Source organism: Fusarium mangiferae (assembly GCF_900044065.1).
Source record: "Fusarium mangiferae strain MRC7560 genome assembly, contig: FMAN_scaffold001, whole genome shotgun sequence".
NCBI classification, from domain to species: Eukaryota; Fungi; Ascomycota; class Sordariomycetes; order Hypocreales; family Nectriaceae; genus Fusarium; species Fusarium mangiferae.
In genome coordinates, this window is record NW_024573921.1 from 736,923 (window position 1) to 749,933 (window position 13,011).

The 13,011-nt window shown below is 50.5% G+C and overlaps 6 protein-coding genes across 6 annotated transcripts; 2 read left to right on the forward strand and 4 right to left on the reverse strand.

The window, feature by feature from the left end:
• Positions 1–518: 518 nt before the first annotated feature.
• Positions 519–2,111, forward strand: FMAN_00752 (uncharacterized protein; the record flags this gene model as incomplete). Its single annotated transcript, XM_041827042.1, has 3 exons — positions 519–672; positions 735–1,718; positions 1,771–2,111. The coding sequence occupies 3 exons, from the start codon at positions 519–521 to the stop codon at positions 2,109–2,111; spliced, it is 1,479 nt and encodes a 492-aa protein (XP_041676083.1).
• A 1,559-nt stretch (positions 2,112–3,670) lies between these two features.
• Positions 3,671–5,193, forward strand: FMAN_00753 (uncharacterized protein; the record flags this gene model as incomplete). Its single annotated transcript, XM_041827053.1, has 4 exons — positions 3,671–4,699; positions 4,753–4,840; positions 4,894–5,092; positions 5,142–5,193. 4 exons carry the CDS (start codon positions 3,671–3,673, stop codon positions 5,191–5,193), a joined length of 1,368 nt encoding a protein of 455 aa, XP_041676084.1.
• Positions 5,194–5,400: 207 nt separating this feature from the next.
• On the reverse strand, positions 5,401–6,585 carry FMAN_16012 (related to Zn-dependent oxidoreductases; the record flags this gene model as incomplete). The annotated part of the gene is made up of 2 exons (XM_041827065.1): positions 5,401–5,598; positions 5,653–6,585. 2 exons carry the CDS (start codon positions 6,583–6,585, stop codon positions 5,401–5,403), a joined length of 1,131 nt encoding a protein of 376 aa, XP_041676085.1.
• Positions 6,586–7,405: 820 nt separating this feature from the next.
• Positions 7,406–7,690, reverse strand: FMAN_00754 (uncharacterized protein; the record flags this gene model as incomplete). Its single annotated transcript, XM_041827076.1, has 1 exon — positions 7,406–7,690. The coding sequence occupies one exon, from the start codon at positions 7,688–7,690 to the stop codon at positions 7,406–7,408; it is 285 nt and encodes a 94-aa protein (XP_041676086.1).
• Positions 7,691–8,283: 593 nt separating this feature from the next.
• Positions 8,284–9,201, reverse strand: FMAN_00755 (uncharacterized protein; the record flags this gene model as incomplete). Its single annotated transcript, XM_041827087.1, has 1 exon — positions 8,284–9,201. One exon carries the CDS (start codon positions 9,199–9,201, stop codon positions 8,284–8,286), a length of 918 nt encoding a protein of 305 aa, XP_041676087.1.
• Positions 9,202–10,022: 821 nt separating this feature from the next.
• On the reverse strand, positions 10,023–10,925 carry FMAN_00756 (uncharacterized protein; the record flags this gene model as incomplete). The annotated part of the gene is made up of 2 exons (XM_041827098.1): positions 10,023–10,324; positions 10,379–10,925. The coding sequence occupies 2 exons, from the start codon at positions 10,923–10,925 to the stop codon at positions 10,023–10,025; spliced, it is 849 nt and encodes a 282-aa protein (XP_041676088.1).
• Positions 10,926–13,011: the final 2,086 nt, after the last annotated feature.

Consider the following 13,011-nt stretch of genomic DNA (forward strand, 5'->3'; position numbering starts at 1 on the left):
CCCGGACCGTTACTCACTCGCCTTCACCAGGGTCATCACCTCGTTCTCGTGTGCACTTTTCCCTCCTCAATTCCGTTTCCACCTCTTCTCTCTTCACCTTTTACAGATTAGGGTTACGTTAAGTTCTTGTTCTCGATCACAGCCCATCTTTATCTGTCCAAGGCGACGGTCCCTTTCTTAACCCTCCTTCACAGGGCTCATGCTCTGACACGCCCGTCCACCAGTAATAGAAATTGGCTTTGGATCGCATTGTCGCGTCTGCTGTCCTGTCTGTCCTGGCCCGTCGACTTCGAGCTGCAATTTCCGCTCTGGCTCGTCGTACTGAAGCCTCTCGCCTGCTTCTCGCTACCCTGGCCTCGCCTTGAACGCAAACAATCCAGCACAATCACATTGCCGTTGCCGTTGCCCTCTGTTAACCGGGCTCCCATTGACGGGGACTCGTCGGGCTCACTATAACCGACTCGCTTTGGCTGCGACTCGACCGATACCCTCGATATCGACTCGACCTCTAGACAGATATGGACGTCCACAACCAGCCGCGTCTACCCCCTCCCAAACCGGTTGGACTTAATAACATTCTTAATAACGACAACGCACCTGTTTCAATCGTTAACAGCCCGCCTCACATGCGAGACTCGGGCTTCTACTCCAACGCAGACGCCTCCAGTAAGCGTACGCTGCTCATTACTGTTTGTGCCAATGCCTCGGCTCCATGGCTAATGTGATTTACTTAGACACATCCGCTGCATCTTTCAACGTGAATGGTCTTAGCCCGAGTGGCTCTGGCTATCAATCCTCGTCGCACGAGAAGACACCATCTCCGATTGCCTCCAACATGATTCCCAAGGGGCTTACCTCGCCATCGACCACCAACATGAGCGTTGCCGCAATGGTATCCCCTAGTACTCCCAGCAGTCTCGATCCTCGCCGCGACCGACCCACGTCGATCGAGTCCAACGGTCTCGGTCCCAACCCTGGCCCTACGATGGGCGACACCTTGGCGCCTGGTATGGCAGCAATGAGAAGGGAGAGTGTTGACAGCCGTATTAACCAAAACTTTGGCGATTTGCGCCTGGGAGGCTCTCCTTACGCATCTCACAATCACTCAACTACTTCGATACAGAATACCCTCCATAACCAGCGGAACCCTCATCATTTATCAGTCCATCGCATCTCCAACGGATACCAACCCAGTGCGGATCGAAACCCTGAGGGCAAGACTGTCAAAACCGCACCGGCCATTACTGGTCCTGCCACTGGACACATCGCGCGCGCTGCAGAACCCACCAAAGGTCAAGCATGGGCGTTTCCCGAAGAAGAGATTCAGCGAGTCGGTGGCGCCCCCACGTACACCGACTCGCGGCGCAGTAGCATCACCGAGTCTATCGCGAGTAGCCAATTCACGACAGAGTCTCGCCTACCTCCTGGTCAAATGAGACTGAACGAGTCCGAGTACTCTCGCATGTCCAACGCATCCGACTTTCCGCCTGTTCATCATCACTCTATGCAGCACAAGCAATTGAGTGACCTCCAGGCTGAAGAAGGGAATGGTTCAACCGGCTCGCAACCATATAGTCGAACACCCGAATTGAGAGTCAGCCACAAGCTCGCTGAACGGAAAAGACGAACGGAGATGAAGGAGCTCTTTGATCAGCTTAGAGATCTCATGCCTCAGGAACGAGGCTCGAAGGCCTCCAAGTGGGAAATTCTAACTAAAGGTCAGTAATTAAGAGAAAGGCGCTAGATCCCGACTGACGTGAAATTCATCAGCCATCGCAGAGCATCAGAAGCAGCAAGATATCATTCGAGCATTACAAGATCATTACAAGTCCAATACGGCCGAGAACGAGTTGCTTCGCCGCGATGTGCATGCGCTACGAATGGAAAACCAACAGCTTCGCTCAGAGCTCAATTCTTCCTCTTCACGCCCTCCATTATCTTCGGCAGCAACGCCAGCACCACAGGCTGGGACTTACCAGACAGACCCATACCCTAACCCAAACCGACCAGAACTCCCACCACTCAGGTCGCTCCGTAACAGTATTCCAAATGGGCCGGACTCTATGACGGGTGTTCAGTACGACAGTCCTCGTACCAACGGCTATCATTAGACGAGGCCAACCGAATATTCCGGGAAATGAGGCTCAGGGGGAAATACTTGGCCCCCAAAAAAAGTCCACCATCTTAAACCTGTTGGAACTCGATTAATGAATGAATGACGGCGAAAAGTTATGACACCTGGAGAGCACAAGGCGCACCCTTGCGATTCCAACAAGAACTACAGGGCGGGACTCGACTACTATTGCTGGGTCACCAGCGATGCTCTAAGCCACAACACAAACGCGCCGTGGCATTAGATTCGCTTAGCTGCTTCTGTTTTTCTTTTGTCTTTTTTCGGCAACGCTGCCGCCCAGTGTACCAGTACCGCAAACCGACCGTGAACTGTCACTCTTCTTTGTCAATTTCTTGTTCAGTACTAGGTCTTTATCTCACTCTGTCTTTTCTTCTTCTTCTTTTCTTCTCTTTCTTCTTTCTGCCTTCTTTATTTAAACATGTACCACGCTCGACTGATGAGGTGGCTGCTAGGAGTTAAGTTTAGGTTTGGGACATATAGGCCACTTAATGGTACGGTACGGTTAGGTGTGGATGATCAGGCAAGGCAGGGCAAGGCAGGGACAAGGATAAGGAATAGGTGCAATGGGGTTGGTTGCAAAGGATTTCGTCGGTTTTTGGGCTCGGAAGAACAAAGACGTCATGGAAAATACGGAGATGGCGTGATAGTGTTTCAGGGCGTATATACCCATTTTAAAGGAGGCGAAGCGGATAAGAAGGGTCTGTACTGCGGAAAAAACATGTCGTGGAGGTGATGCAGTTGAAAGACGCTCTGTTCTCTTCTGTGCAATGGCGTGGCTGTGAGCGTATGGTATGGTCTCGGTGTATCTGGGGGGTTGATGGTAAAATGCGAGAACAAGATATTCATCTTCACAAAATCGAGCTTGCTATAGGTTCTATTATGCGAATTGTGAGGTGAATGAATATGTCCTACCAGTTGTTTGCCATGTCATGTCGGAAAGCAGTGGGGCATACCTGGGTAGATGAGTATCCGTATTATATATATATGTATGTAGAGTACTACGAATACCCACTGGCATGACGTGATCTGATGAAACAATGTGATGGATATGATAAGATAAACACAAGATAACCCATGAGCACTAGTTAGACAAGTCACAATTGGACTGTTTACCTCCAGATCGGAGCCGGGGATACGGGATATACGGGGCAGCCGAGCCCGGGCGGAGTTGGGGCTTGCGGACTTGCGGAGTTTGTGGAGGCCCCGCTCCAGAGAGAAAGTCCCCGATTCGGTCTGAGAGACGAGCAGCGGCCATTGAAGATTGACTTTAGTTAGGTAGTTAAAGAAAATAGTACTACTGCTTACGGCTTACACCAGACAAAGTCCGCAAAGAGGATGCATCAGGGGTTTCTCTCACTCCATTCTCTTGATTATATTTCACTCTGGTAGGCCTGTTCATTCTCCGACGTCAAGTCCGTCGACATTCTTGGGAATCCTTTTTCCGCCTTCTCCTCTTCTATCATTCTCGCCCTCACCAGCCATCGCCCTCACTCTCATCCATTCATCCACTCACTCATTCTATCTCACATATATATCATGGACTCACTCGGGTCGCTGGCTGCGCGCAAGATGGACCGCTCAGCTGCCTCGAGACAGAAGAGCTGCAACGCCTGCGTGAGAGGGAAGCGCAAGTGTGACAAGAAGACCCCCCGCTGTACTCGCTGTGCGGCAAAGGGCCTCGACTGTGTATATCAGAGATTGCCACCAGGGGCCAACTTTCACGACGACGATCTGTGTGCCGGCCTTGGCGCTACTGAGAATCTGAACGAAGTCCCTGATTTTGATATGGGCTTTGACATCAACAACTTGGGAGTAGACTCGAGTGCCAGCGCCAGCGCCAGCACCAGCAACCCCACGCCCGATAGTCTCGACAGAGTCACCACATCGTCCATAGAGCTCGACTCTCCCCTTGACTTCTCCATCATCGACCATCTCATGGCCAACGATACTTCTCTCGGTTCCGAGCTGTGGAACATGGGAGACTATGGCAACAACAAGCTCGGCATACCACCCGTGCCAGCAGGGCCTGTCGTCATCCGCGATGTGGCTCTTCTGGATAGAGCAGATGCCTGCCTGGCCGACTTCAACCCGCTGGACGTGTACGACCCTCGCACCCGCGTGGGATACACAGTAGATATCATCACCAACCTCTACAGGGACTTCGCTCGGACTCGCCGGCTGCCCTTCATCCACCCCCGTCTCTACGGCTCCAACCTCCCAAAGACCATGCTAGCGGCCTTCTCGGCGGCGTCAGCCTATTCAGCGCGAACTCCCGAGAACAAAGGTTGGGTGTACAAGCTCATCACCGACATGGCCAAGGAGATTCATCGCGAGGGTGAGCGGGCCTCGACGCCCCCGGAGAAGCTGGCGCGGGTGCAAGCCCTCGTTGTTCTGGACTCTATCCGTATGTTCGATGGTGACGTTACTCTGAGGGCAACGAGCGAGCGCGAGATGTCGCAGTTTATAGCGTGGATGTTTGCCCTCAAGGAGGTGGAAGAGGAGTTGTCAGTAGGGGACGAGCCTGGTGCCACAACGATGAAAGGTCCACCTCCACCAAGCTGGGAGGTAAGATGATCAAGGAACTGTGCCATGGAGGATTCTTGCTGACGTTGAGGCAGAGCTGGCTGCTCGCCGAGAGTATACGCCGAACCACCGTCATGTCATTTGCTTTCGTGTGCATGACAAGCATACTCAAGTCCCTTGAGCGTAAGTCTTGTTCTCTATACATGTACTCACATCCATCTAACACTTTGTCATAGCACCCTGCGGTATTATGGAGGGTCCATCCTTTCAGTTCACTGCATCGAGATACCTCTGGGAAGCCGATTCATCAATGGCCTTCTACCGGGCGTGGCAGACCAAACCACAGTACCCGGTGCGGAATCTCGACTTCAAGGGCGTCTGGTTGCATGCCCAGCCTGAGGACGTTGATGAATTTACGAAGCTAATGCTTACTGCGTGAGTAACTCCACCTATCGAGTTTGTTATTATATCTGACATGAAGTAGACAAATGGGCCCAGAAGCTATCGATCAGTTCATGATGGGTGCTGCGTGTTGATTCTGTGCAAGTAGCTAATGTCTGTCTCATTTGTTCTGTAATGGTAGTTAGGCGTCAGGGTGCTGGTAGTCACCAAATTTCCCACGATATCACGGATCAAGTTGATTTACAATCAAAATTGTTGAGCTGGTAACCATCCGGAAAACACACTAGTGACAACAAAATGCTACCGCAATAATGCTATATCCACAGGCATTTAATGCTGACTCACAACTCATCTTGGGTGATCCTCCAGACCAACCTCTCACCACTGACTCCCTTATTCCTCAGAATATCCAACGCCTTTTGGGCCCTCTCAACAGCTGATGAACCTTCCACAACGCGATACTTATTTGGGGTGATGACCCCGTCTTTGAGTAGCTGGGGCACCATCTCTGGTTGAGCCTTGTCCTTGAGAAACTCATTCTAGGTAGTTCATGTTAGTCTCCGAATGCTTCGGGGTGATCAAGAGGGACTTACTGAGAGGTAAAAATGTGTTCGCACACCGCGAACTTCAACACCATCGGCCCATTGGCCGACCAACACCTTGGAGACGTCCATCTCATACTCAGGCTCTTCTTCAAGTGTGGCATCTTTGAGAATGACGGGCAGCATGACGGCCACAGTGCTGCCGCGTTGAGCAATCTTGGACAGAGGCTTTAGAGTGCCCTCTAGTGAACCAATGCAGTCGATGATATAAGGCAGTTTGGGCTCTGTTCTGTTACCGATGAATTGGAGGATCCTATCGACAACATCTTGCTTCCGATAGTCAAAGGTCTCGGTTGCGCCAATACTGCGTAGGTACGCATGCTGTTTTTCACTTGCCACAGCGATGATGGTCTTGAAGCCCCAGTGCCTGAAGACCTGGACTGCATAGATACCGACGCTGCTCGATGCACCCCAGATGAGGATAGGGTCATGGGCCTGCTTGGGCGTGTAACCTTGTGGTACAGGCCATGGAAGCTCCAGCTTGAGATCGGCAGTGGCAGTGTGAAAGACAGTCACGAGATTCACAGAGACTGTCACGGCTTCCTGGTACGAGATGTTGTCTGGGATTCTAGAAGCAAGATAAGCAGGGATTGTGATGTATTCCTGGTGATTTGCCTCTTTTCCACCATGGAAAGCAAAGGAAACGACACGGTCTCCGATACTCAGCCCCTTAAGGCCACCGCCATCGCCAACAGCCACGACTCTTCCAGCGGCACCACCACTGCCCATTTGCTGCGGGTACTCGGAGATGAGTAGACCGCCATCGGCACGGTGAAGGTCGAGAGGAGTTGAAGAGGTCCAGGCAACACGAACTAGGACTTCACCAGGGGCGGGAGGATACACAGGGACCGTTTGAAAGGCGAACGGGGTGCGTTTTGCAGGGAGGACTATGGCTTGCTGAGTTGAGGGGATGGTAGAAGACATGACGGGCTTGGGTTCGGTATAGGGTGATGAATGGCTTCGGTGAATAGATTCGATGCCACTCTACAGGTATAGCAATTCTACAAGTTTATATACTATTATCTATGTATACTTCATTGCTCTTTACTCGAGATCTCGTCTCCTGACAATGCGTAATGCGTGCATAGGAAGTCGTATTAATAAAACGCAGATATTTGTCAGCTTGAACTCCGTGGAACGCCTAAACGAGCCCCACCGAAGTTTCTACATGTTTAAGGAAGCTTGCACGATGTTTCGTATTCAAAGCAAAGCGACCTCGTGAATAGATGATGCAAGCATGCAAGCAAGCGGCAAGACAGGGCAGGACAGGGTAGATCTAGTCCATGGGCCCCACGAGTGCAAGATGGGATGAGCTTCAATAATAATGGTCACACGTGAGTTTTAAGGCTGAGGTGGATATGTTGGATGCTGATGTAAGATGGGGTCTTAAAGAGGAAAGTAAGTAGGTAGGTACTCAGTTATCCCATCAATGAATGATGCGGTAATGAATGGTCAAAATCGAGCTGAACGGGAGAAGGGAGTGATAAGGCGCGATTCGATCAAATATCAGGATTTCACGATGCCTTGGTAGGTTGTCAATCATGCCCATCGCCAATGAATGGCTCCGGTGATAAGTGGGGGTCTCATTTCCAACGCCATAACTCGTACAGTAAAAGGAAAAGGTATCTGATCTGATCTGGGCCAGTCATACAAAGCATTCATCCATCCCATAAACCATCCCATTAAATTCCTAAATTCCTAAATTCCCAGCCTCAAAATATTCCCATGTCATATGATCCTGTCTTTAGACGGTGGCAGAGCCCATGAGGACCGTCCCGGCCGCAGGCCCGACATCCACATGCTTTTGCGTGACATTTCCGCTCTTGGCATCATCTCTCGCAGTCGGGGGGCGCCCGAGGTCGGCTACGACATTGCGGACTCGCTGTCGCATGCTCTTGCGGTGCTGCTTTGCGGCTTCGTTTGTAGACATGTCCGTGTCGGCTTTTGTCGGTGAGACGTGGTCCTGGGCTTCTTTGGAGAAGACGGTTGAGCCCGACAGGACAGAGGCAGCGTCGCTTGTGGTGTCCATTTTCTTTTTCTTCTTCCTTGTGACGGACGAATTGACTTTGAAAAGGAGGAGACGCTCTGCTTTTGTTTGTGTGAGTGATATTAAATTGATAGAGAGCTAAGAAATGGCGGGGGTGAGGCTGAAGCTTTTATACAAGGAAGGCGAGGGATAGGAAGGTACTGTCCTATCTCCTCCTCTCCTCTCCTCTCCTCTTCCCCGACTTTTATCTGTCTGCCTCTTCCCTTGATTGCCTTGTCTGCCTTTCAGGGTCTAGATCTTTGGTGGTAGTGTTACTGACCCCGCGCTACTGTGCGGTGAACCCACCTTCATTAACCTTAATCAGTTCCACTTATCTCAAGGAATTTTACTATGGTATTGTCGTTCTGCTATAATAAAGGACATTGTAATACAGAGTAACATAATTAATCTTCATCAAGCCTCTCTTCTTCTTGTACAAACATCGTGTATTTCAATTCGAATATAATGCGATTCTCTAGAGACATCCCCCCTTCCTCATGGTTAGTAGCTGTTCAGACAGTCTAGACAACCCAATGTAACCCCCTCCCTATCACTCACACGTCAAACTCTCTGAATCCATTCGCCGACGCCACTGGCTATACCCCATATCCCTTCGCATCAACATCTACAGCTGAATCATCCTCCTCATTGTGCCACCAAATCGATGTAAGCACATCCAACCCCAAGGTCTCAAACTCCTCCAAATTAGCCTCCTCCTCCCCTCTCTCAACTCTTCCACCCCAGCTATCGGCACACGTAAACACTTCTCTCACACAGTCTATGTTCCACGGTCCGCAGTCCCAATCCCCTCCATCCATACTGTAGAACTCGACCACCAGATTAGTCGCGCCGAAGAGCAGCTCGCACTGTTCGCGGCAGAGCTGCGTCTGATGCGTCTCCCGCGCATCACCCCAGCTAACCCGGTACCACATAGAGTAGTTCTCCGGTTGGCATGTTGTGCTGTGAACCATGTCGTATAACTGGCCCATGCAGAGGCCCCGTGGGGATTTGGGCTTGATAAGAGCAGTGCGGACATTGCGGAACCACATGTCGAAGCCCTCTGATTTCAGATATCCCATAGTCGGAGGCGGTGGTTGAGATACAAGCATCCGCCGCCAACTGGAAGTGCCCATAGTGAAGTTCTCAAGCCGCTCCGTCTTCTCCAGGATAGATAAGCTTCTCGCTTCTCCTTGTGCTTTAATCGCCCCTTCGGGAGCCCAAGGTAGGCGAAGGAACGAGTCTGCTCTTCGAAGATACGTGTACTTGCGGTCGACATCGAAGAAGCATCGTCCAAACTTCTCAACCAGCAGCGGGTTGAGTGTGAGACCCTGTAGTTTTCGGGCCCCTGCCGAGGACACGGGTTGGAAGAACAGCGCTTGCTGTATTCTGGGAGATTCTCCTATCATCGCAGCCCAGTGACGACATACCCGCGATGCAGACACAAGAAGTGTCTTCATGTCAAGGTGTAAGAGGATGAGCTCCAGCAGTTCCGGGACCGCGAGTATCCTGGCCATAGTGACTGCGAGGTCCATTGCGAATTCAGATCAACGTTATTTATATCGAGGGTTCATTCCAGATGCAAGACAATAAGATTCAAGAAAGGTGAGAATGGTGCGGGTAGTCATACCAAGTTTTATAGAAGCTGCAAAACCGATGATGTAGTGGTTATCAAATATGGAATCAACCTCACATGATGAACTGGGCTGCGAGTCATGATGCCATGGCTGCACTTTAGTGCATGCATGCGACCAGAATGTAACTTCATATGTTATGTTGGTTAAAGTTGTGCCAAAAAACCTGCCTCGGTAGCAAATGGCCAAGCTTGGTTGGGCTGGGGCTTGGTTCCATGGCTTACAAGACCTGCCTACTTGGGCTGTGAGTGCCAATCCTGTTTGACTCTCCCGTATTCATGGCGCTAATGAGATTACACCAACGAAGCAAATCACCACCTCAATCCGATAAGGTTTTGTACTTTTAGGGTCAGGCTGGATGGAATGTTGTCAACTGCTTGATACATGAAGTAAGAGAAATGGCACGCAAATAAGGGTCAGGCTGGATATAGAGGTATATATATATCTCATTCATTAGCTGTGCTGTTGTGTACATAACCGTCTTAGTCGAAGAGGATCTTTATCTTCCCTAGTGCTCCTTTCATGACACCATTACACACAGTGACAAAAGGAATTCCCAGACGCCCAGACTCCAATCATGCTGCCAAAGGCCCAAAATGACAGTCCCTTGTTACCCTAAAAAGCCCAAACAGTAAAATCCTTGCACAAGTGCCCCGTGAAGATTAAAGAGGTCATAGAGGAGAGGAAAAGCGTGTGCGCGCAGTCTACTTGGTTCGTTCCAGAACCTCGACTCGCTTGTTTCCGAGGTCGACAATCTTGCTGACGAGCTTGCCTGCCTGGTCCATCTCGGTGATGTCGTCGGCGCCTCCCAGGCTCACACCGTTGACCATGATATTGGGTACGGTCCTTCGGCCTGTTGTCTCGAGGAGTTGATCTTGCAGGGCTTGGCCTTGGGGATGGATATCGAGTTCAACGACGTAGGGCTCGGGTGTGATGGAGTACTTTTCCATCAGAAGGCTCTTGGCTCGCTTCGAGAAGGGGCAGTACGTCTTTGAGAAGATGATGACTGGGTGGCAATTAGTGATCATGGTACTCCCAGTGTCTGCTCTCGGAGACCTACCAGGTGATTTCTTGAGGATAGAGTCAAGCTCTTCGCGAGCCGCAATTGCCTCCTTGCTCCTCGTCTCCGTTTCGGGTTTCTTCTCCGCTGCTGCAGCGGGAGCTGCTACATCGCCAGGCGCTCCGCCAACAGGCTTGACGATTTTATCCTTATCCTGACCTTCCGCAGAACTTCCGACTCCCACAACCTTCTTGGGAGGATCGGGTCGCAGACCTCCCTTCTCATTCGCCTTGCCCTTCGCCTCGGCCTCGGCCGCCTTGAGACGCTCCTGCATCTGAGCAGCCAGCTTCTGGTCGTCTGCGTCGATATCGCCGTCTCCATCCTTGTCAGCGTGAGGCTGTCCAGCCTTCTCTCCGGTTGCAAAGTCGACGATGGGTGCCGGGGGTTCGTTTGCGCTCATGGCATTCTGGGTCTTCTTGATAAACTCTTGGCCAGTATAGGTCTCTGCATCGTGATGCGAGTCGAACCCCGAGGTGTAGAAGAGGATAAAGATAAACGTGCCAATCGTCGCCAGGATTAGTAGGCGTACTCGGCGTGGAGAAGGCATGTCGGCGGGATGATGATCTCAGGACCAGGGGTGGGTGCGCTAGGGAGCGAGCTCTGGTCAAGAGCTCTTGAGCGTCGCGCCGGCGAGCGATTGGAGTTGATCGAGAAGCAGCAGGGTCGTCTCGGATAGCGATGATTAAGGAGCGTCGAAAAAGACGGGAAGGACAGTGAGAAAAAATATCGGTCGGCTGGGGTGTTGAGCCGAAGATGACGGCGGTGGGAAAATGGGAATGGAAACGGAAATGAAGAGGAACGGGATACGAGAGTTGACCTCCCAGGGACAGATTCTCCAGATTAACTACTAAGGTAGAGCCTGAGGTAAGGGAGAGCTCTCCAATTCCAGCGGAGGGTAGGTGTCTGTGGCCAATCAGGGGGGGGGGGTCTCGGGGGGATAAGACAGTGCGTGTCATCATGGACTGTGCTACAGATGGGCAGTATTTTATTTTATACGCTTGATAAACCTAGAGTTTGAGCAGTAATATCGTAGAAAGTTTATAAATTGTGTAAACTCAAAGAGGTACAGGCAGTATTCGAAGGTAACATATAAATTTATAAACCATGTTTGGTTCAAGTATCTAAACAATGCTCATATGGCCATCCAATATTAAACAAACTCCGTCCAACACGCCAATATCAGAAGAGCCAGCTTCTGATATCCTCTCATCACTTCCACCCGATCATTGCAAGATCATGGTTCTTCTACAGGTCAGCACACGCATCATATTAGTCGTGGGCTTGTCACCTACCATTGAATATCTATACCGTCAGCCGGTCCACGGAATGGTGCATCTCCTTCCTGGTCAGGCACAGTCTGTGCTCGCACACTCTCGCTAGGCTTCTGAGGCTCTTCGGACAATACTTGGGGGGTTCCATGGTGATAGTGTGGTCTTGTACGGTGCAGAAGGGCTGCTCTTGTTGCGTGGAGGTGTCGAAGATGTTGATTACCGTGGCGGTGATGGTGCATTGCTGGTGCTGCCTCGAGAGTGAAGGCCCAAAGGAAGAAGGCTAGAAAGAAGGAGAGTTTGAAGGACAACATTTTGTGCTGTGGACTGAAGTGGTGTAATGAACTGGTTTGACTATTTGCTTGCTGCTATCACGAAAACTCTGCTGGGCTATTCGCTCTTATATGCCCTTTGGAATCCCTTGCTCCCTTCTCCCATCGAGACCATATGACGAGCAGTGTACTTACAATGAGTCTGTTCCATGCTTCAGCGCCGCATTCGGTCACAACCGTCCTGTCTTGGGGCCCCTCGGGAGGAATTTGCAGGGTCGTGAGCCGCACTGAGACAATCTTCTAATAGAGCTGTTTGCGACAAGAAACTATTTCTGGTCCCGCCAACCCCTTCAACCTATGCTCCCTCCATCACATGAACCCTTTTATCAGGATAAAGCTCATATGAACAGGTTTTAAACCCCTCATATAAGCTATTTCCTTGGCCGTTGAGATCGCCGTCAATGTTGATTTGGCCCTCGTGGAAAGGGAAGGCTGGTACTTGTGAGACATTCTCAATAATCACGCTACATGTGACATTGTGGGGGTTACAGTATGACGATTTGAGTGTTTGTTGCTCAGGCAGCGATCTGGCTCAAACCTACATCAGAACTATCAAGTTGACGTATTAATCGTTTTCATGATATTGACTTACATGGAGGCCATATGTGAAGCGTGACTAATCGAGAATGTTGCTCCGAACCAATAGAAACCTGCCAAAACTCTTTTTTCCACAATGAGCATCCATAGGTAGGTAGTGGCACGGGCGTTGATGGATCTTGACAAGTTGCATTTCTAGTGACTTCGATTTATGATTAAAAGAAGTGTCCTTTTGCTTTCGACTGAGTCATATCCTGGAGTTTCATGGCATATAACGGAAATTCAAATTCATTTATTCGTCTATCCTTTCTGTTCTCTCATTTTTTATTCTTTGTAAAGTTCCTCGCCATTTTACGTTGCAACCCCTTGAACTCACTCCAGTTGTCTACCCTTGAGTTCCCCGACCTCGTAGACTTTTAAATCTGCCCCTTCAATACTCTGCTCGAGGGTTTACAACAATCACCAATAATACTCCCTCGTCTCAGATCCGATATCA